The sequence below is a fragment of the Macrobrachium rosenbergii genome, chromosome 4 (genome assembly GCF_040412425.1).
Source record: "Macrobrachium rosenbergii isolate ZJJX-2024 chromosome 4, ASM4041242v1, whole genome shotgun sequence".
Classification (NCBI taxonomy): domain Eukaryota; kingdom Metazoa; phylum Arthropoda; class Malacostraca; order Decapoda; family Palaemonidae; genus Macrobrachium; species Macrobrachium rosenbergii.
In genome coordinates, this window is record NC_089744.1 from 57,527,905 (window position 1) to 57,550,911 (window position 23,007).

At 37.8% G+C, this 23,007-nt stretch overlaps 1 protein-coding gene across 1 annotated transcript in view; it reads left to right on the forward strand.

Annotated features, from left to right (window-relative positions):
* Positions 1–21,425, forward strand: part of Snap29 (Synaptosomal-associated protein 29kDa) — a 45,827-nt gene extending 24,402 nt beyond the window's left edge. Inside the window, exons 5-7 of the mRNA XM_067097781.1 lie at positions 5,108–5,303; positions 8,493–8,603; positions 15,174–21,425. Coding sequence (XP_066953882.1) covers positions 5,108–5,303; positions 8,493–8,603; positions 15,174–15,340 — 474 coding nt within the window. The 3' untranslated portion in view covers positions 15,341–21,425. The remainder of the gene's footprint in view (positions 1–5,107; positions 5,304–8,492; positions 8,604–15,173) is intronic.
* Positions 21,426–23,007: the final 1,582 nt, after the last annotated feature.

Here is a 23,007-nt window from a genome sequence, read left to right on the forward strand (position 1 = left end):
ATGTAATGAAGCGGACCTTAAGCTTCTAAAGGTTAAACCCATGAGGTCAGAGCGGTTGCAACCTCTGTAGCCTTTAGACAGAATAGGTCCCTACAAAGTATCATGGACTCTACCTTCTGGAGAAGCAAGTCAGTGTTTGCCTCACACTACTTGAAACAAGTACAAACGCTTTATGAGAGACTGCTATACACTGGGACCGTTTATAGCAGCTAATTCAGTAGTGGGAGAGGGGACTACCCTGCAATCCCATAAACCAATGCCCTTGATTCTTGCCTTGGAATAGTTGTAATTTTATGGTTGTTTGTGGAGATTGGACATAATCTTAGCGCAATCATTGATTTTAGTCAGGTAATCAGTTTGTTCCTTGGCAGCGCCCGGAACAAGGGTATTATAGGTTGTCTGTCACATAGAGGTTGGTATACCGGTTGGCAGCTCCTAGAGGTCTTCAGCCCCCTGAGTGGATCGCTGGACCTCTTAAGGAAAGCAGACATAATGAGGGGGAGTTCATTGAAGTCAGCTTCCTTAAACCAGGTAAGAACCTTGAGTTGGTTTATTAATTTTTAAGCAAAATTCCAAAGATGTTGGCTGTCTCTGACCCCTCCACCAAAGGTGTCAATCAGCTATATATATAACTACCAGGTAAGTCAGATGTTTAAAAATGATATTTTCATAATAAAATAAATTTTTGAACATACTTACCTGGTAGTTATATATGATTAAATTCCCACCCTCCTCCCCTCTAGAGACTAGGGGCATGGAAGATCTGAGGAACAGTTGGAATGGTTCAAGGTACCTGGGTAGAGGGCGCACTAGTGGTACACCTGACTACCCATCGGCGATTGCCGCGAGTTTTGAAATTCTGCTGCCGTGACGTCAGGGACTTAAGCTATATATATAACTACCAGGTAAGTATGTTAAAAAAATTTATTTTATTATGAAAATATCATATTTGATCCCATTTCTGAAGAAACCTCCCTTAACCAACAAGCCCGTCTTCTTGACGGCCTACTCGGCAGGCTCCAAGAGGTTTTCAGCCCCCTCCCAAGAAGTGTCAGCGCTCCTTGATGAAGAAGCAGTCGAACTAGTCGAGGACACCTCCTCTCCGGGGTTCTACAATCGGCTGTTTGTAGTCCCCAAAGCCATGGGGGGCTGGAGGCGGGTTCTGGATGTGAGTGCCCTGAACTTGTACATGCTGAAAACACAATTCAAAATGGAGATGTCCCAGTCCATCCTTGCATCCATCCTTGCATCCATTCGTCTGGAAGATTAGATGATCTCAATAGACGTGAAAGACACCTACTTCCATGTCTCAATTCCTCAGGACTAGAGGAGGTTTTTAAGGTTCTTGTTCCAGCACAAAGTGTACCAGTTCAGAGCCCTTTGCTTCGGCCTGTCGACAGCCCCGCAGCTATTCACACGTGTACTAGCCCTAATAGTGAAATGGTTACGCGTGATGTGGGAGAACATTTTGCTGTATCTCGATGATTGGCTTTTTCGCTCCCAGTTGAAGGAAAAATGTGCGGAGGACCTTCACAAGAACCTCCTTCTTGCCCAGGATTTGGGCCTCTTGATAAACTTCCCAAAGTCTCAACTGACTCCTTCCCAGGAGATAGCTTATTTGGGGATAAGGATAAACATGGATTTTTCGGGCTTTTCCCTCCCCCCAAAGGATAGACTTGTGCCTTCCGAAAGTAAACATATTTCTCGCCCTTCAGTCCTGTTCTGCAAACAGCTGGATGAACCTGTTGGGACTCTTGTCCATTGAACAGTTCGTGTCCCTGGGAAGGCTGCACATGAGAACCTTACAGTTCTTTCTGAAAATCAGCTGGAACAGAAAGAATTACCCGGATTCTTTTGTTTTTCCGATAACGAAGGAAATAAAAGAGAATCTTGTTTGGTGGAATTCAAGAGACAAGCTCTCTAAAGGAAAAACACTCTCCCTCTGAACCCCGACCTAGTGTTTTATTCAGACACATCACACCTAGGTTGGGGAGCCCTCCTGGGAGACAAGGAAGTTTCAGGCCTTTGGACTTAAGGACAGAGGAAATGGCACATCATTGTGAAAGAATTGACGGCAATTCACTGGAAATTGCAAGCATTTGCATTGGAGGTGTCCGGAAAGACAGTGACTGTCCACTCGGACAACACCACGGCACTGTCCTGTATCAAAAAACAAAGGGAAACTCATTCGTTTACCCTTTGCCAAGCAGCAAGAGCCCTGCTCATCTGGGCGGATCACAATCAAACCCAGATCTTAACCAGGTTTATTTGGGAAATTCAACGTATTAGCGGATGAACTCAGCTGTCGAAAGCAAGTTCTCCCCACGGAATGGACTCTCGACCCTCTTTTATGCCTAGAGTTGTGGAAACTGTGGGAAGGCTGGTTCTAGATCTGTTTGCGACCACAAAGAACCATTGTCTCCCTGTGTATTGTTCGCTAGCACCAGATCCGCAAGCATGGGCGACGGACGCAACGCTTTTAGGTTGGTCGAACATGAACCTTCATGCCTCTCCCCCTTTCAAGATGGTGAGAGAAGTAATAAACAAGTTCCGAAATCATTGGAATGTAAAGATGACTGTAGTAGCCCCATTCTGGCCAGCATAGGAATGGTTCCCGGACTTGCTGGAACTTCTCACAGATTTTCCAAGGCTGTTGCCTCAAAAACCGCAAACTACTCAAACAACCACATTTTAGATGGTTCCATCAAGGACTGTCCACTCTGGCTCTGACCGCATTCACTCTGTCTACAGATTGGTTCGAGCGAAAGGATTTTCAAAGGCTGTTGCAGACGCTATTGCTCGTTGTAGATGACATTTCTTGAACAAAGTTTATCAAGCCAAGTGGACAGTCTTCCATGACTGGTGCAGGAGACACAACATCTTGTCTTCTAAGACATCTGTAGCAGAAATCTGTCTACCTCAGCCATTAAAGGGCAATGTTGAGCTCTGTATTTAGGCATAAGGGTTTAGATCTCTCCGCTAATAAAGATCTTTCTGATCTCATCAAGTTGTTTGACATGACCAAACAGAAAGAAGATAAGCTAGTAGCCTGGATTTTAGATGTGGTTCTGAGGTGGCTGTTACAAACACGTTTTGAACCCCTGTGATCTATCTCTTTGAGGGACCTAACTAGGAAGACTCTGTTCCTTGTAGCGTTAGCGACTGCCAAGCGGGTAAGTGAGCTACATGCTTTTGATAAAAAGATTAGATTCTCTCAGGGTAATGCAATTTGCTCATTTACCCTAGGATTCTTAGCTAAGAATGAGACCTCTTCCAATCCCTGGCCTCACTCATTCATTATGAAAAGTTTAGTAGATATTGTAGGTCCGGAGGACGTAGAGAGAACTCTTTGCCCTGTAAGGGGATTGAAATACTATTTACTTAGAATAGAAAAGATCCGTGGGCCTTTGAGCAACCTTTGGTGCTCAGTAAAGAATCCCTCTCACCCTCTTTCAAAAAATGTCTTGGTATTTTTTATGAAGGATCTCATTCTAGAGGCGCACTCCCAAATTGAGGAGGATGTGTTGGCCGTAGTGAAAATTAAAGCGTATGAAGTGAGGGCGGTTGCCACGTCCCTGGCTTTTAGGCGTAATTTGTCTATTACCTCTACTGTACAAACAACGTTTTGGAATTGCAAATCGGTGTTTACAGCTCAATATTTGCGTGAAATTGAAACTGTCTATGAAAATTGCAGTACCTTGGGTCCTATTTTGGTTGCTGGTATGGTGCTGGGAGGAGTGTAGGAAGTCTTCCTTCATCATTCCTATTTTGTTGCCTTGATTCATGGTGTCGAGTTGTAGGGTAGCCTGGGGGTACTTTGCATTTGGAGTGCTCACCAGGTTTTTTGTCTATTAATGGTTGGGTAATGGTATTTTTTAATGTTTGGCTGTAGGCAATTGTGTTTTTTATTCTCTGGTTTTGGTTTTTAGTACTGTGCCCAGGGCAGGGGCAACTTTGTTCATTCTTTGTGTGCAATCGGACACTTCTTTGCAACAAAGAATCCCACTTATGTAGTAGGCGACTCCTGGCTACACCGCCATGCCGCCATATGTTGAGATGTGTGCCATCCAGAGGCAGTACTTTCCTGTAGCAGCTCTCTCAACAGGTAAGGAACCAAGAAGCATTTTTGCTAATGCTAGCAATTCTGTTTCTTTTACATTAAAATTTTAATGTATAAGGTAGATAGTCCATGCATCCCACTTCCTACAATGTTGGATTCAGCTCTGTAATTACTTGGTAAGTGGCTTATATAAAAATGACATTTTTATAATAAAATAAAGTTTTATATACACTTACCAAGTAATTACATAATCAAATAATCAAAGCCCTCCCTCCTCCCCTTGCATGGTTAGGAAGGCATAAACATATCGAGATCGTTTGCTAAGCTTGTTCCTCTCTTACCCCAAAAGTGGGCAGGGTCACTCGCCTAGCTAAAACAGAAGTAGCGCTGCTGCGAATTTCAAAATTCTAGCTGCCGGTTAATAAAAGCTAATAGCCGTTATTACTTGGTAAGTATATATAAAACTTTCTTTTATTATAAAAATGTAATTTTTAGCAGCTTTAAAAATAAAAAAGTTAAGAAATAAGGTTCACATTATTCCTTCTTGGATGAAAAATATTTTGAAAAATTTATGGTTAGTAGCTTTGCTTTAAAGTGTTGACATTATAGAAGGATGGTTGTGTTGTGTTGAATGATTTACTTTGGATGTCATCTTAACCCCTGTACAATACCAGTATGCTACTGTAACCCACTGCAAAGAACCTTCACTATTGACTAAAGTGCTTTCTTAAAAAGACCTTGTCTTTTCAAGTAAAAAAGTAATTAACATGCAAAGTAATTTATTTTAGTATAAAATAGGGTTTGGGCATTTAAATTTTTTTTTGCTCCTCAGAGATCCTTTATGTTGATTCAAATATCAACGTCATTCTTGGATTGGTTCCAAGTGTAGTTGTTGAAGTATTTAGCCAATCATTTAATTATATCTTTGGTACTTTGGTGTGATATTGTTTGGATAATTCTTGGTTAATAGATTTTGTAGCTGAATAACTTGACCACTGTAGCTTCTAATGCTCTAGTCTATAACAAAATTATTTTTCTTCTAATTAGAGTGTATTCAGTAGCCTAAAAACTTGGTGGTCAGCACCTAAGCAGTCTCCTGGAAAAGATGACAAGCCTGAAGTAACCTCCCCAACATCCCCGACTGAACGACTGCCTCCAAGTGTCGCTAGTAATCCTCATTTGGGATCTGCCTATGAGAGAAGTCAAGCTGTAATTGCATCACAGAAGTCTGCACCACATCCCTGTAAGTTTAACATGTAACTGGTATTGAATGGAGTAAGACTTACAAATACTGGCTAGCATTTCACCCATCAAGGCAAGATAGTAAGTTTAGGGTACAACTACTGGTTGTATTGAAGAACAGCTATGTATGTTGGAATTTTTCAGTCTTAGATTCATTAGTTTCGTTGAAATATTTGTATCATATGGGAATAAGTAATTGTGTTTTTACCACAAACATTTTCACACACAATGTGCACACACTTTTCCACTTTTAAACTTCAGTAATACAGTAATAGTCAGGTTTTGATAGCTAACAGAATCCAGGGATTGTGAAACCTAGCTAATTTCTGAACCCTCAAAGATTACCACTGGGTATAACCATACACATTTTTTCTTTTCTGTACTTGAAATGTTGATAAGTCTCAAGCATATACTATATATTATTAAGAGTTATAATCAGGTTTTATTGTAGGTAGTTGTAACTCTCACTAATGTATAGTACATATGCTTAAGACTCGTCTGCCTTTCAAGTAGGTTTCACAATCCCTGGGTTCTGTTAGCTATCAAACCTGACTATAGCATGACCTTTGTATTACTGAAGTTTAAAAGGATTCTGTTAGCTGTTAAAGGATTGCACACAAATCTTGAAATGCAACTATTCAATGAGAAATTTAAGAATGATGGATGAGCCTCTTAATTAATCCTATCTTGTCAAGTTAGTCAGAGGATTAAACACCTACATTAGTTTGTTTGTCCATTTGTGTTTAATTTTTTTGTATTTTTCCACATATAATTTTTAAGATAGAAGCATTTCATATGACAAACACATTTGTTTACATTTTTCTCAGAAAGTATCCAAAATTCAAGGATGGTGTCTGAGTCGGTGGGGAGTGGTTGTGGGTATAGACATTTAGGAAGAATGATTGAAAATGCCTTTAGTTCATTTTTGGATGACAAATGAGTCTTTTAGTGAAAGAAAAATGTTTTAACAAAAAGTTGCAATAGATGACAGACTATTATGGACAGGTACAAACAGAATGGAAAAGGTAGTCAAGAGCAAGTGTAAGAAAAAAAAAATGGATGTACTATAATGAAAATTCAGTTGATATTATTTTATTATTATTACTTCACATCTTGATTGGATCTAAATATGTCATGTAATGCACACTGTCACTGGTACTTCCCTATAGTAACGTACAAGAGTAATCCATAAGTATTTTTAGAAAAGTCATTATTGTTATGAAGTAGTATGAGACCACATATTTCAATATTTAGACTATCAAGACCCACCCAAAGACTAAAAAATCTTAGCATTTCTCTCAATTTCGGAAAGTGACATACTAAGTGCAAAAGACAGAAAGCAATGCAGCATGCGCTGAAGGGATGCTGTAAAGAACATTTTGTACCATGCAAAGTATGCCGTGCAATGCACGCTGTCAAGCTCTTCCTTGGGCAAGTCGGTAGAGTTGTGTGGCCTTGCACTCGTTAGGCCCGAGTTCGACTCCCCGGCCGGCTAATGAAGAGTTAGAGGAATTTATTTCTGGTGATAGAAATTCATTTCTCGCTATAATGTGGTTCAGATTCCACAGTAAGCTGTAGGTCCCGTTGCTAAGTAACCAGTTGGTTCTTAGCCACGTTAAATAAGCCTAATCCTTTGGGCCAGCCCTAGGAGAGCTGTTAATCAGCTCGGTGGTCTGGTAAAACTAAGGTATACTTTTTTTTTTTTTAATGCACGCTGTCACTGGTACTTGCATATGGCACCATACAGGAGTAAACCATAACAAGTGTTTTTGGAAAAGTCATTAAACCATTACAGGTATTTTGGGAAAAGTCATTATTGTTATGAAGTAATATGGGACCACTTATTTCTATATTTAGACTATCTAGACTCACCTTAATGATTTTTACTATTTTTAAGACTGAAAATTAGAGTGGGGGCAAGTCAAAGATGCTAGACAACAAGGTGGGAAGCAGATAAAAGGAACAAAAATTAAATGTAAAAAAGAGAAAAACTATTAAAGCTGGGGCCTTAAGGGATTCTGCAAACAACAGTGAGTACAGTCTACAGTGTTCTGCACAAGGCACATGATGAGAGAAACCCTGAAACTGAGATGAAAAATTGTACTGGTTCTTATGGAAAGGTTAGATGATTATATGGATCTTAGACTAAAAGATAAAAAGAGATGCTGTCTAAAGAAAATGCAGTCCTGTGTCATAAAAGAGTATTTTTGAGAGTTGAACTCGAAAGATGTAAGAATGAAAGGGGTCTGTGTAAATTTGAGAAGGCTAGTGGGAGTGACAGAAGCAGTTGTAAGGGCAATAAGAGGCTGAAAAATGGAAAAGTGTTAAGGGTTGAGATTCTGCAGTGCAGCAGGTATGGTATGACTGAGCAACTGACTAAGGTGTACAATGCTTGTTTGGTTGAAGGAAGGGTTCCAAGGAATTGAGTGATGAGCAGTTGTTTTGTTGTATGAGGAGGAAAGTTTTACAGGTTATTATAAGAATTAAAGGGATATAACATTTATTGTACAGTACCTGGAAAGGTTTTCCATTTTTTTCTTTCCTGTCACTATAAGCTTTGTTTTGCATATGTTGAATTTCAGTCTATCCTCTGCGTTCCATTTTTCTACCTTTTAAACATTTTCATCACTTCTCATGTTGTGCAGTTAGCACTAGGCTATTGCAGATTCTTGGAAATATCCACATACAATTTTTTTTCTTAAATTAGTGTATCAATAATTCACTTTTTCGCTGAGAAGAAACACTTCATGCTTTCTCTTTGGCTTAAAAACACTGCCATCAGCACTACTCTTATGCTTTGGGGCTATTATTGCACAAATAAGGACTTTCTTGTACAATTATGCTGATGAACCATAACATTTGTTAGGTGTATTGAAGCTTATGAATGTACAACTTCAGTTTCTTCTTGGCTACAGTATACTGCAGACGAGTGAAACTGAATGTCAGGATGATAGTTAAGGGGAGACAATATGAGTAACCTCAGATGTAGGTTAAATTGTGGGAACTGAAAGCTGCAATAACTCCTAAAATACTTTCATTATACTGTATATCATTTATTCATTACTGTGTAATGTGTCACTGGATTTAAAATTTTCTGTTGTTCAGTTTAGACCCTCCTTATATATTACTGCATTTCTAGTATATTTAAAACTTGTTTACCTATGTAATATTTTTGTTTTATTTCTGTCAGCACTACGTCTAAAGGGCCTTGAAGAAGAGGAAGATGACGTAGAGATTAGAAATATGGATGACTTTCGAACCAATGCAAGAAGAGTTAATGCACAGCTTGATTCTGATTTAGGTAAGCTCGTAAAAATTTGTAATTTCTGGAAAAAGTTTACAATAGAGTAGAATGAATAATTTAAAGTCACCATTGTGAAAAATTGTTGTTCTTATGGAGATACACACCATTGCCTTAAAATTATATCAAGAATATCCATCAGCGCAAGCTGGAATGGCCATTGAACTGGTAGTTAAGGGGGGGTAAGTAGGATAATTACCCTACTCACCTACTGAAAGTAGCCACTTTTCCTTTAGCCATCAACCAGTGAGGACATGCTTCCTGCTGTCTCCCTATGTGCCCATTGAACTGAATATCTTCCACCCGTGTTTTCTTTGCTGTTACTTTGGATTCTTCTTGTACCATGTACCCACTTAGACAGGAGGATGGTACCCTCCCTATCCTCCCTGAGGCTCACACTGGGATGGATCCACATAGTGAGGTGCCAGTTTACTATCCGGTAATCATTGTACCTCAGGTAGGACTCTCTGAACGGGAGTGAGTTTTTTTGTCCCTATGTCCTATTCCTGTGAGTAATGATGGGAAGTTATTTTTCATTATTTTGGGGATGTTTTGTCTTACACCCTAGCTTCATGTGTCAAGTGAGTACAGTTGTACTGTGGGCAAGGCTGGTAGTACGGTACGGTATGGAATGTTTTTCCGCATTGCACCTGGCTAAAAATATCGCAATTAATTTCGCATCGTACCTTCAATTATTTTTTCTGTACCGCATTAGATGGGTGAAAATAACGTACCATAATTCTGTACTATGAGTAAACTCAATCAACAGTTAAATCCCCTCTTTATGAAAATTTCAATGTTAGCAGGTGTAAATTAGCAAAGGGACTTTATATATACTATATATTCAGTTGTCGTAATAATATTAATAATAATAATAAATTATTATGAGGCAATATGGGATTATATGGCTGATGCTGTAAACTTTGTAACGTGTTACTTCAAGGATTAAACGCAGACATAAACATATTAATTAAGGAATTCCAAACACACACACGCACGCATGGTATGTTACAAACTAAAATGTTAAGTACCTTAGTGATCTCCTTATGCAAAATCACTGAAGCAGCCAAATATGCGTTAGTAATTGCTTAGTGATATATCCAAGCCTAAGGTACGGTATGGTACGGAATTTTGCCCATTTTTTCCGTACCTGAATTGTACCATACCGTACTTTGGTAAAATTATCGTACCGTAACTCCGTACCATACCACACCGTACTGCACTCTGTACCGTACCGTACCATAATGCCAGCCTTGACTGTGGGCGAGTCCCCTTTAGAGGAGTCGAAACTCATCAGGTACTTACAAAGTCCAAAATGTGAAGGGTTTTCCTGGATACCTCCTCCAAAGCTAGCTAATGATAAGAAAATGAGCCAGTGTGAGAGGTCAGAGAAAAACATTCGAACCTCCCATTAGGAACTGAAAAGTCTTGAGTCTCTGCTCCACACTCAAGGACAGAGAGAGAGAGAGAGAGAGACCCCATCCCTCCAAGACCGGACGGGGTGCTAGACAAATCTTCCTTGCTACTCTATGCAGAGATTATGCTGGGCTAGTAAAGCATTTTGGCTATGGTTTGAGGGAGCAGTTTACCTTTCATTGGAGAGGAATAACACCATTGATGGCAGAAACACAAGTCCCATAGGAGCAATCAAGTATGTATAACCCCACCAAGTGTGGAAATCTAAGGTCTTTAACTGAACACTGACTTACAACCGAGCCCAATTCATACAACATAGCTTGCCAGGAGACAGTCTCTGCAAAAGTGAATAAGGAGACCGTGACCTTCTGAATTGGCATACTGGCCAGAGGGAGATCTCTGTTCATGAATCAGCAGCACTGGATGCCATTTGACTACCAACCACAAGGAGTAGCCCAGGTCAGTTTAAAAAGTTGAGTGATCAGCATTGTTGATCACCCAAAGAGAATAAGGTTAAATAGGGGGAAGTGTATTATTTTTATTGTTATATTAATATTATTGTTATTTATTTTATTTTTCTATTTTTTTAGTCTATCACAGTCATCCTATTCGATTGGGTGGTTTTTATAGTGTGGGGTTCTGGGTTGCATCCTGCCTCCTTAGGAGTCCATCACTTTTCTCACTGTGTGTGCTGTTTCTAGTAGCACACTTTTCTGCATGAGTCCTGGAGCTACTTCGACATCTAGTATTTCCAGATTCCTTCTCAGGGATCTTGGGATCATGCCTAGTGTTCCTATGATTATGGTTACAGTTTCCACTGGTATATTCCATATCCTTCTTATATGGATTTTCAGGTCTTGATACTTATAAATTTTTTCTCTTTCTTTCTTATCTACTCTGGTGTCCCATGGTATTGTGACATCAATGAGTGATATTTTCTTCTTGATTTTGTCAATCAACGTCACGTCTGGTCTGTTGGCAAGTATCACCCTATCTGCTCTGATACCACAGTCCCAAAGGATCTTTGCCTGATCGTTTTCTGTCACTCCCTCAGGTTGGTGTTTGTACCACATTACTTCAAGCTAGCTGGTGTTTTTTGCACAGGCTCCAGTGGAGGGCTTTTGCTACTGAATTATGCCTCTTTTTGTACTGGTTCTGTGCAAGTGCCAGACATTCTCTTGCTATATGGTTTATGCTCTCATCTTTCATATTGCACTTCCTGCATATGGGTGAGATGTTATTTCGAGCTATTGTTCTTTGAACATATCTGGTTCTTGGGGCCTGATCTTGTGCCGCTGTTAGCATTCCTTCTGTTTCCTTCTTGAGTTCTTCCCTCTGTAGCCATTGCCATATTTCACTGTTGGCCAGTTCTTTAGTCTGTCTCATGTACTGTCCGTGCATTGGTTTGTTGTGCCATTCTTCTGTTCTGTTTTTTATTCTCCTGTCTCTGTGTATTTCTGGGTCTTCATCTACTTTTATCAGTCTTTCTTCGCATGCACTCCTTAGCCACTTGCCTTCACTGGTTTTCAGATATTGCCCCAGTGCTCTGCTTTCGATGTTGATGCAGTCCTTTATGCTTAGTAGCCCTCTCCCCTCTTCCTTTTGTGTTATGTATAGCCTGTCTGTATTTGCTCTTGGGTGTAGTGCTTTGTGTATTGTCATGTGTTTCTTAGTTTTCTGGTCCATCCTGCGGAGTTCAGCCTTCGTCCACTCCACTACTCTTGCTCTGTATCTGATTACTGGTACTACCCATGTGTTTATGGCTTTCATCATGTTTCCAGCGTTGAGTTTTGACTTGAGCATCGCCTGAAGTCTCTGCATACTGTATATTCTTTCCTGATCGTGTCCTTCATCTCTTGGTATTTTATATCCTCTCCTTCTATTATTCCCAGGTATTTGTATCCTGTCTCATCTATGTGTTTGATGCTATTCCCATCTGGTAGCTTTATTCCTTCAGTCCTTGTTACTTTGCCTTTTTGTATGGTGACCAAGGTGCATTTTTCTATTCCAAACTCCATCCTGATGTCCCCAGATACAATCCTTACAGTCAGGATTAGGGTATCTATTTCCTTAATGCTCTTACCATACAGTTTGATGTCATCCATGAACATCAGATGGTTAATTCTGTTGCCTCCTATCTTGAGTTGGTACCCAGCATCCATCTTCTGCAGTACTTTTGTCATAGGAATCATGGTTACTATGAAGAGCAGTGGGGACAGTGACTTGCCTTGAAAGATCCCTCTCCTGATGTTAACCTCTGCTAGTCTTATTCCAGAGCTTGTAAGAACTGTATTCCAGTTGCACATTGTATTTTTAAGGAAGCTGATGGTGTTTTCCTCTGCCCCATATATTTTCAGGCATTCTATTAGCCATGTGTGCGGTATCATGTTGAAGGCTTTCTTGTAGTCAATCCATGCCATGCTTAGGTTGGTTCTCACTCTTACTATTCTTCATTACCATTTTGTCTATTAGGAGCTGGTCTTTTGTGCCCTTACACTTCCTTCTGCAGCCTTTTTGTTGGTGGGGGATGGTGTTTGTATCCTCTAGGTAGTTGTATAATCTTTCGCTGATGATACCTGTTAGTAACTTCCACATTATTGTTCTTGTTTTTCTGTGCTAAGGATGTTCTCCCTGTGGTCATCCATTTGGGTGCGTGGTGGTTTGTGATACAATGCTGGAGTTGTTCTGCTATTCTTGGGTGTAGGGCGAAGTTTTTGAGCCAGTACCCATGGACTTCATCAGGACCTGGGGCTTTCCGGTTGGGCATTTTCTTTAGTTGGTGTCTGACTGTGTCTGTCATGATTTTGATGAATATTTGTTTTATTCTCCCCATTGCTTCTGCCTTGATTTCCTGGAGCCATGTTGCATGTTTGTTGTGTGATACCGGATTGCTCCATATGTTTTCCCAGAGTCTCTTACGTGGTTCGGCTTCAGGAATTTCCTGGTGGTTGTCTTCCCCTCTTAGTTGGCTGTATAGTCTTTTCTGGTTGGTTCCAAAGTGTTTGTTGTGTTGGTATCCTTTATTCCTGTTCATGTACTGTTGGATCTTATGTGCTTTGGCTTTAAGCTTCTGTTTTATATCTTCTATTGTGTTGCTTAGTCCCTTCTCCTGTACTTTATATTTCTCATTAAGTTCCTCTCTTGTTTTCTTGCTTCTGAGCCTCTTCTCTGCCATCTCTTTCCGTTTACTCAAGTCAGATCTCATCACCATGATTTGTTTTTCCAGGCACCTTTTCCAAGGCAGTTGCTGTTTTGGTTTCTGTTGGGTTGTTTGTGATGGTGGTGTTTGTGTTTGCATCCCCATGAGTTCTACTATTAGTCTTGCTCCTGCATATGCCAGGTTATTTGTTTCTGTGATACTGGTGGTGTGGATTAGTCTCATTATTTCATTAACTTCAATTGTTTTTTCCCTTAGTTTCTTTGTGTTTTGGGCTTTCATGGAGGGGATCTTTGTTCTCTCTGTATCTGGCTTCATCCATTGTCTGATCTTTTCCACATATTCCGACCTCTCTGTTACACCTTCAGTGTTTCCTCGTGTGTCGTTGTTTGGTAGTTCATCATTCCTGTCGTTTTATTATTATTATTATTATTATTATTATTATTATTATTATTATTATTATTCTGAACACTAAACCGGCCCTATTTTTCACTGGCTCCACAAAACCAACCCTATTTTTCATTGGCTCCCAAACGGAGTTGTCAATCCTGCACTCAGCATAAAAGCCAGCATCGCACACAAAAGGAGTCATTCCAACACAGGCTTTCACTGGAATTGGACCTCAGAAGATGTTCCTAGGAGGAACGAAACGTCAGGATGAAAATCAGAAATGGCAGCAGAAGCAGCAGAGGAATTGAGACAACTTACCTTCAGCCTTCCAAAAAAAGAAAAGGACACCATCAGAAGAACAAGAAAGGAGTATTTTAAACTGAACAGCATTGTAGCAGCAATCAGGTTCAGTAAAATATATTATTATTATTATTATTATTATTATTATTAAAACGATGAACCTTATTCAAATGGAACGAGCTCAAAGAAGTAACAGCACGTAAAAGGAAATACAAAAAGAAGAGACCAGTTATTAGAAAAGAAGAAATAATTTAACAAATAGATAAGTAAATAGATAAAAATGTAATTAAAATACAAGGCAAATTGTTATAGGATAGCAATGCATTGCATCTGTGCTTGAACTTTTGAGGTTCCAAGTGTACAACATCCTGAGGGGGACTGTTCGTCAGTCCAATGGTGTGAGGAATAAAGGGGCCTCTGGAATTGAGAAACTCAACAGCGAGGCACATTTACTTCATATTGGTGCTGCTGTTCAGCAAATCTGGTCACTCTCAGCAGGAAAAGAGGATCAGGGATCACTGATGAATTTGAAAGATCTCTGTTAAAATACATCTTGCAAAAAATTAACAAACATGAGACCATCCATTGATGGTCCGTCACCACTGATAATATAATGACAGGAACCTACCACCATGAACCACTCTGTCTAAAAGAGATAAGTCTCTGGCAAAAGCAGACATCCACACCAGAGAGCAGTACAGTATTCAAGCAAAGGAAGAACAAATGACCTAAAACAGGTAACATTGATTTTACCACTAATATAAATATATGAGGCCTTATGTACGACCTAACTTCCATGCAGCATTTGCTGACACTTTCATTAGATGTTTTTCAGAATAAGATGTGAGTCAAAAGTTACAAAAAGTATAGCTAAAGCTTCAGAATCATTCAGCGGAGTCCCATCCACCCAAAGGGGAGTGGATCTAAATAAATTTGACTAAATCTAGAACTATCATAGATTGCATATGTAATCCTGTATGTTTATTAATACAGTACTGTATATAGTACTGTACTGCCAAGGACTGTATGCTGTTTAGGTATGTTTATGTAAGTCATTAGAGCATTTTTATAGACCATCTAGGCTTCAGCATTTGTGTATCATCTACAGTGATAGGTTCCATCACCATTTACTATATTTTCCAATATTTTAATTTCACCAGCTTGGTTATAAGGTTTTATTATGATTATCTGTAGTATCAATGTTATTTGCCCTAATAATGTATCAGTATATAAATTTATGTTCCATAGTGTATGGATGTTATGTACTGTACTTTTATTTATCTTTTTCTTTTTTTTTTTTCTTGCAGATGACATGGCTGTTGGTTTGTCACGCTTAAAAGGCCTAGCTCAAGGTTTAACAAATGAGTTGGAAGACCAGAATACTATGTTAGAGCGCATCATGGACAAGACTGAGAAGGCTGATTTAACTATTGGTTCACAAAATACCCAGATAAAAAAGATCCTTAAACGATGAGACTCAACTTTAGGAAAAATAGTGTTATGTTACATTTTATTAGAAATTTTATTTCTGTTTCTAAACAAATTTAAAAGTTTATGATCTGTCATTTACAAGCATAAAGTAATGTACATGAAACAATTAGCTTCTGGAACCTAAGATTTGAGTTTTTAAGGTTGAAATTATATTTGCAACAAGAATTAGAAATTTAATGCTATGCTATTTACCTAGGCATCTTCTCAAGGACACAACTTAGATGCCAAGATGTAGAATATATTTTATGGTGGATGAATCAATCCTGGTAAACAGTTTGAAAAAAGTGCCTTTGCTCCCAGAATAAATTGGTCATATTTACTTTGGTTGAATTTTTTCTTATGTAGGGTTTTATGAAAAATGTTTAATTGTAAAGGTGTATCTTTTTGTTGTTTCAGAACAAGAATGAAGAATAATTAGAGTTGCGAAAGTCTGGACCTACTTACCTTTTATAAAATGCTCAATCTACAGCTATAGTTAAGTATAAAAGACTTCCTTGATAAAGTAATTTCTATATCAACCAATATATTATTGTGCAGGTATGCATGTTTTGGGGGTTAATTATTAACCATTGTAGGTGCAGCCATTACACAACTCAACAAACTCAGAAACTTAAGATGTGAATGACAGGATTGCCAAGTTAACTTTATAAGAAGCTTATTGACACTGGTCATGGCAGTATTATGTGTAGCAAAATACTTTCCTGTGAATGCAATTTCGTGTTAAGCAGGTTTCTTTGGTTACTCCACATTTGTGAATGCTGCCATCAGAAGAAAGAAGCCCAAAGGCCATCCAGTCTCAAAGCAAGCTTCCACGAAATAAGAATGCCTATGCTTATCTGAAAATCAAAAAGCACTGAGGAAAATGCAATTAGTTGAAGAAACAAATAAGTAATGTATTTAGATGTTAAAGGTTTTTTTTGCGGTATCCTTATAGCGCCAGCTGCGTTGCTCTCTGGTTTATACTTTACATCCTTTCCTTTTGGTTTCTACCCTTGAAGCTATCCAACTAATGGCTTACTCATGGTTGATACAGACAAATAATAATTATATATTCATTGTAACAAAAGGTACCCACTTTAAAAGCTGGTGGTACAATTCAGTTTTATGAAAAATCTCATAATCTAATGTAAAGTCATAATGCTTTAGGTGAGATTTTACCATATGCAGTATAAACTTTGTATGTAACAAATGCCCTGTATGCTTCAAGTGAAGAGCAGTGTATTGTAATTTACTGGTTAGTTGTTCTTTTCATGAATTTTTTTTTATCAAAATAAAAAGCTGTATATCACCTGTTGGTTCCCATCTACATTTGGCAAGGTTTCCAGTTATGGTACGTGTAATGCAATTTACTGAAAGTATGTCATGGTTTCAAGCAAGATGACTTTCATTGTCATACTGTCTTGACAACTCCTATCAGAATTCACTGATATTTCCTCTGACATGAAAGCAGTCTTGGTGTTATTCTGGTGTTTAAGGACTTACTGCTGCTAGAGACTACAAATGAATGTTTGCCCATGTTCAGCTGGTCAAGCACTTACCATCCTCAACTCAAGTTACGCTTGAATCAGCCTGTCACCACTATCAACTCCTTTGAAATTTGTTTTCCCAGAAGAGTAAGGGCTTGCTTGCTTGCTGTTTTTATTAATAAAACTTTTATATATGTCCCATCCTCCCTAGAATTGTGAACTACCTATCCTTTTTAACAACCATGAATAGCTAGTAATTTTCCTTCTCACAAGTCACAGAGGTTGAGATAGGGCATAATGCAATGAAGATAAAGAATTTGTTGAGGTTCAAGATTTCACAGACTATGACACTTGCCCTTTTTATCTGGAGATCTGCTACTGGTTCAGAAACCCCCTAGCAGTAGACCAAGAGTTGATTGTAACTTGCTTTCAGCAGAGAGGTATTTGGTCCTCTTGCTGTTGAGGATGACAGCTCATATTTTTTGAAACGCAGTTGAAGACATGTCCTTTTTCGTTGTTTTTCCTGCCTTAAGCTAGTTCGAAAGTTCTGTTGCTGATCAAGAATCTGGCTCTGTCTTCAGGACATTAGTACATTTCCCCCCCTCCAAAGCTGTGATAAACTTCACCAGGTCCATGGAATTAAATATATAAAAAATTTTAACCCTAGGGGAATCCACGTTTCTCTTGCCACATACTTGTCCAGAAAAGATGCCCATCAATCCTCTGGAAGGATATATTGAGTAGAAATTATCAAATATGTTTTTTGTCCCTGTTGGTAGTTTTGTTACAAGTAACCCAGGCTATATGGCAGATGTGCCTAGAAACACGTGTGAGATGAAACTGGTTTTTATGGATGGTATTCAAAAGAATTACAGTAGTTGAAAAATTTTTTGTACTAAGTATGCAGGATTTAGGTGTTTCAAACTTTGTCAGTGACCAGGCAAAACTTATCATTAATAATATTACATTTGTTACAATGAGTGTTAGTAACTAATTTCTCAGGAATGGTACCAAAGACTATCAGGCAGTTAAAAAAAAACATCTGACTGCCTGTTAACCACTAATACAGTATTTTGATAGAGACTCCTTTGAAAATTGGATTAAAAAAATGAGGGTGTAATCAAGCTCATCAAATTTTCTTATGAGCCTTTTTGTAAGAGCAGAAGTCAAGTAGTTCATGGACCCTATTATCCAGTAAGGATCTTTCTCTTGACCAACATGCCACTGAAAATTTACCAAATTTAGGGAAAAGACCAAGCTGACAGCAAGATCGGTCACCTGTCCCCTGTGTCTTTCCTCTTTAGGAGGAGGATCCAACCCTTTGTAGTTATCTTTATAGGTCAGTGGTAGTTTTTCATGGGTATATTTGGAAAAGGCCTTGGCTGCCAGTGTTGTCAAGGGAAATTCTTTTCAAGAAGTGTTCCTTAGAATTAAGAAATCCTTTCAGTAGCTCTACCACCACATCTGACCTTTGAGTAAAATAGATGTGTATGAGAGATTGCCTTATTATGATTTATGTGTATCCGTTCCCAGTTTCCTAAGTGGTAGGTATGAATGTATTTTGAACTGGAGCTAGAGCTAGTGGAATATGATTTACCTAGTTTCCATAAGTGTGTCTCAAAAAAGGAATTTATGTTGTTGGCTCATTTTTTTTGTGTGTGTGTTAGTTGGGTCAGTGCAGGGTTTCACAAAAAATTGTGTAGGACATCATAAGAATTTTACCAAAGAAAATCTTGTATCTGGCAACAAATGATAAAATTTTGGGAGAGAGAGAATAATTGCAGTGTTATGGGAAACAAGTGGTTAGGCATTGGATAGATAGGAATATAGCTTTAGGAGAAAAGGTACCTTTATGGGGTTGGGTTGCTCAGCTTTGGCAGAGGTTTGTAGTTTCTAAATGCTCGTTTCTATCATAAGTATTTCAATCCATAAGCTGTTGGTAGCCAGCCCCCGGCTCCCACTCCTTCAAATCATCAGGACTAGCAAATTTTGCAGGAGAAATCCATTTCTGTCAACATGTGAGTTGGCGTGGTGGGTAATTTGATTAATGAGCTGATTTGGAAATAATGTCCCCAGAAGTAGTTATACCTTTTTTATTATTATGAAATAGCATAAAGAGACACTTTACCTCTCTAGACACTCAAAGGGCTCACCTTTTCCTGGAGTGTGTACTTTGTTGTTTTGCTTGTGACAATAAAAAAAATCAGCATTATTTAAACTACCTCCACTGGCATTTGATTAGCATCTGTTGGTCGTCCTGTTATGATTATTCTTCCAGTCTGAAACTAGCAGAGTAAGCATGATGTTTTAAAACTCAGTTATTGGCAATATAAGCGCTTGGCGTTTGGTCTATATACTATATTATATTCTATTCTGATCTTTTTGGGTTATATGTAGCTTTATGTATTAAAAAGGTTAATTCTCTCAGTTCTTGTAAGAGAGTAAGATCTACTTGACAAGAGATCAGGTCAAATTCTGGCTTCCTAAGTGGTCAGCATTTAATGTGAATGGATATGTTGTCCAAGTCTCCCAAATCTAAGAAACCGCTCCCTCTTTGAAAGATGCACACATGACAGGCAGTTACATATGCTGTCAGTACCTTGCTACTTTAATAGCCAACATCCTTGAGATTAGGAAGATGAACTGTCACAAAGGTCTTTTCCACCTTCATAGATGAGATTTCCATAATTGAAAAGGTAAGGAAGTGCTCTAATTGCCCACCCCCTACTACAGTTGTCAAATGGCATTATTATGGGTGTCTGTCTTGTAATTGTGCCAGCCTTCTTTTTGCGATCATGTCTATGCAAGATTGGTATTAATGTGCAGAAGATAAAAATTTGTTACTTTAAGGTATTTGTAAATTAAATTAGCCCAAGGAATACACTCGAGTACAGAATCAATTGCTTCTTGGTGTCAGTCGTAACTGAGTAATTTTGATCAGATTTCTTAGAACTAGTGTAATGTAAGGTGTAATTCATTTGGGATGAAGTGCTTTCTTTTTTGTAATTCTGGCATAAGAGCATACAACTGGCCAACCCCAGGCCAGTTGCTGTGCCTACTTGTACCAACTCTATTTTATATCACATGGATATTATTGGTATCATTAATTCCTTGTTTTCAGTTGTTTTTCACTTTCATAGTGGGTACATTGTCTCCAGATATAACCCCATTATTCAATACCACATAAGTTGAAGTAGCTGATACAGTGTCCTATAATATCTATGCAATTGGTGCTTAAGTAGTATATGTTAATGTTTTGGGCATTCTCATTCTAGTTTTGAGTTATAATACCATATTCCTTATACAATTTATCTTATGATAAGATTGTCTTGTTATCATATCAGAACTGTAATTTAGGGCTTTCCTTTTCACTTCTAATGCCATAATGTGACTTTAAGGCACTTTGCCTTTATAAATACAGTACTGGTTTATATTAAATGCCTTGAATAGGACTTGAAAAGTTCTGAAAAGGCATGCTTTGCATTACACCAGCCAGCACCTGGTGATTACTTGTGATTACCTGGTTCAGGAAAGTTTCTCTTGGAATTTAAGTGGTTGTAACATTAAAATTGACTTCTAGCACTTTTGGCTGTAAATCAAAATAAATTTCCAAGCTTGGTCTCGTAACTTTTCATTTAATTGTGTGGTCAGTCATATCATTAGGTAGTAAGTATTTTAGTATTTTAACTGGAGTGCTTACTTCCCTTGGTACTTGATTTACTGTTGAAAATTAACCTTTTGTATTCTTTCTTCATTTATTAGTGTTCAGCAAATTAAAAGTTGTATAGAAGAATTGATCCTGAATGTACAGAAAATATTGATTTTGAGTAGATCTCACTAAGAGTGGGAAAATCAGACTGAAATCTGAAAGAATTGAGATGGGTTGGATGTGAAATGAGAAGGGGAGAGGAAAAGTTAGAGTAATATGAATGGATGTGGCTGAACAGGGATGAGCAAGAAGGCCAATAAAAAAAAATGGAGACTGTCTTAGAAGAAGACCTATACCAGGTGGGAATTCAGGCAGAAAGTGTGTGAAATAGAGAGTGGAGAGAATTCCTTACGTGTTTCAACATTTTAAAGGAAACATAACTTGAAAACAGTGTGATAATGCTAAAACACCTTTTTGTTGAGAAATATTTGGTTTCACTGTAATAGCTGTCATGTCATACTTATCCAAATGTTTGTGTATGAGTAGTAAATGCTTTATTGTGAATGCTTTCACATTGTGATAAAGAGGTTAGATTGGGTATTCTGTGCCTGCAGATTTAGAATTTAATGTTCCCTCCTAACTCTGTAATGGTTATAATTTTGAAGAATGATAGAAGAAAATCACACTTGCAATGGAGCTTCAAAAGGTCATTTAAGCATATGCTAGAAAATACCATTTGAATTTATTGTTAAACCTGATATAATACTGCATACATGTAATGTCACTATGACTAAGAAGGCTTGAAAAAGTAAGCTTTTTGGTGTATTGTAAAAGCCCAACTTGCTGCTGTTACGAACATGATGCATAACTGAAAAGTTGCTTTCCTTCTTCATGCCTGTGTCTGGGTTCTGAATCTTGAGAGTTATATTTGCTATATAAAGGTTATTTTCCCCCTCTGTATTTTTTGTTGACCTAAACTTGTTTTATCAAGATCTTAAGACATATTACTTAACACTTCCTTAGATTGGCATTGATACAGTTATTGTTTTAAGAGGTTAGCTCAAGTGGTTAGCTCAAGTGTGACACTTATGGTAGTGAATGACTGCTCATAACAAGAGTTCCCTGTTTGCTATTCAGTCTTCAATCTTTGTTTAAAAATTGTTGCATCTGTAGCCATGTCACCCAACAAAACGTACCAATTTTCCTTACCTAACAATGTTTCTGTTTTCATTGCAGAGTTATATGTAATATAATCAATCATTGAAAGTATGAAAGCTGCCATCACAGAAATTGGGAAATTTTCAGTGACTAGAAGTGCTGCAGAAACCCTTCAAAATTGTAATCCAAAAAATATTCATATGCAGCATATTAGATTTTACTTGAAAAATTATATGAAGATACTGTGAATGTAGAAATATATTGGATTCCTACTCATGTAAGCAATAAGTGAATGAAGAAGATGATAAAACTATCAAAGCTGCAACTATTGTGTCAAGATTGAGTAGCTATTCATATTAATGATTATTTTTAAATGTCCAAAACCAGTTATAATCAACAAATGACAAAATATAGTATGTGGAAAAATGAACCTGATAGTATTAAAGTATAACAGAACAAACCCAATGCTGGAATATGGAATTTATCATATCCAAAAGAACACTCCATGGATATTTGATGAATGGCCTACATGAACAATCCTTGGATGTCAGGAATGCAAAGCAACACTTACAGTTAAAACTTTTTTTATTGAATGTCCAAAACATAATGACAACAAATGACAAGTGTTGGAAACAAAACAAATGTCAGAATCACTGTCATTTGCAATGAACAGTATTATAAAATGTTTTAAAAACCTTTAAGATAAAACTAAATTTTACTATTACAGTAATAAAGACAAATCCTTTTGGGTAATCACTGTGAAAGCTAACTAAATTGGTTCAGTGGTCTGGTTAAACTACTTAAGAATCATTACCGTGATAATGATGACAAGAAATCACATTTTATCAAGTTGGATTATCACTTATGTTGAGATATTTACCCTGATGTTCAGTACTTCAGGTGGAACTCGATACCATCACCCTATATATATATATATATATATATATATATATATATATATATATATATATATATATATATATATATATATATATATATATATATATATATATATATATATATATCAAAAAAGTTCCAGGAAAAATTCAATATACTCTTTATTTAAGGAAATTCAAACATTTTTCTACATATCTACCATCTAACTCTATACACTTTTCAAGGCGCTGTTTCCACCTCTGCAACCCTTCTTTGTAGAAATTTGGGGCCTTTCTATTAAACCATGTTGAAACTGCATGTTTAGCAGCATCCAAAGATTCAAACCGGACTCCTCTTAAGTGTTCCTTGAGTTTTGGGAACGAAAAAATCTGAAGGAGCAAGATCAGGACTATAAGGAGGATGTGGAAGAGTTTCCCACCTAAATTTCCGTAGGACTTCTCTTGCAACCCTTGATGAATGTGCTGGAGCGTTATCATGATG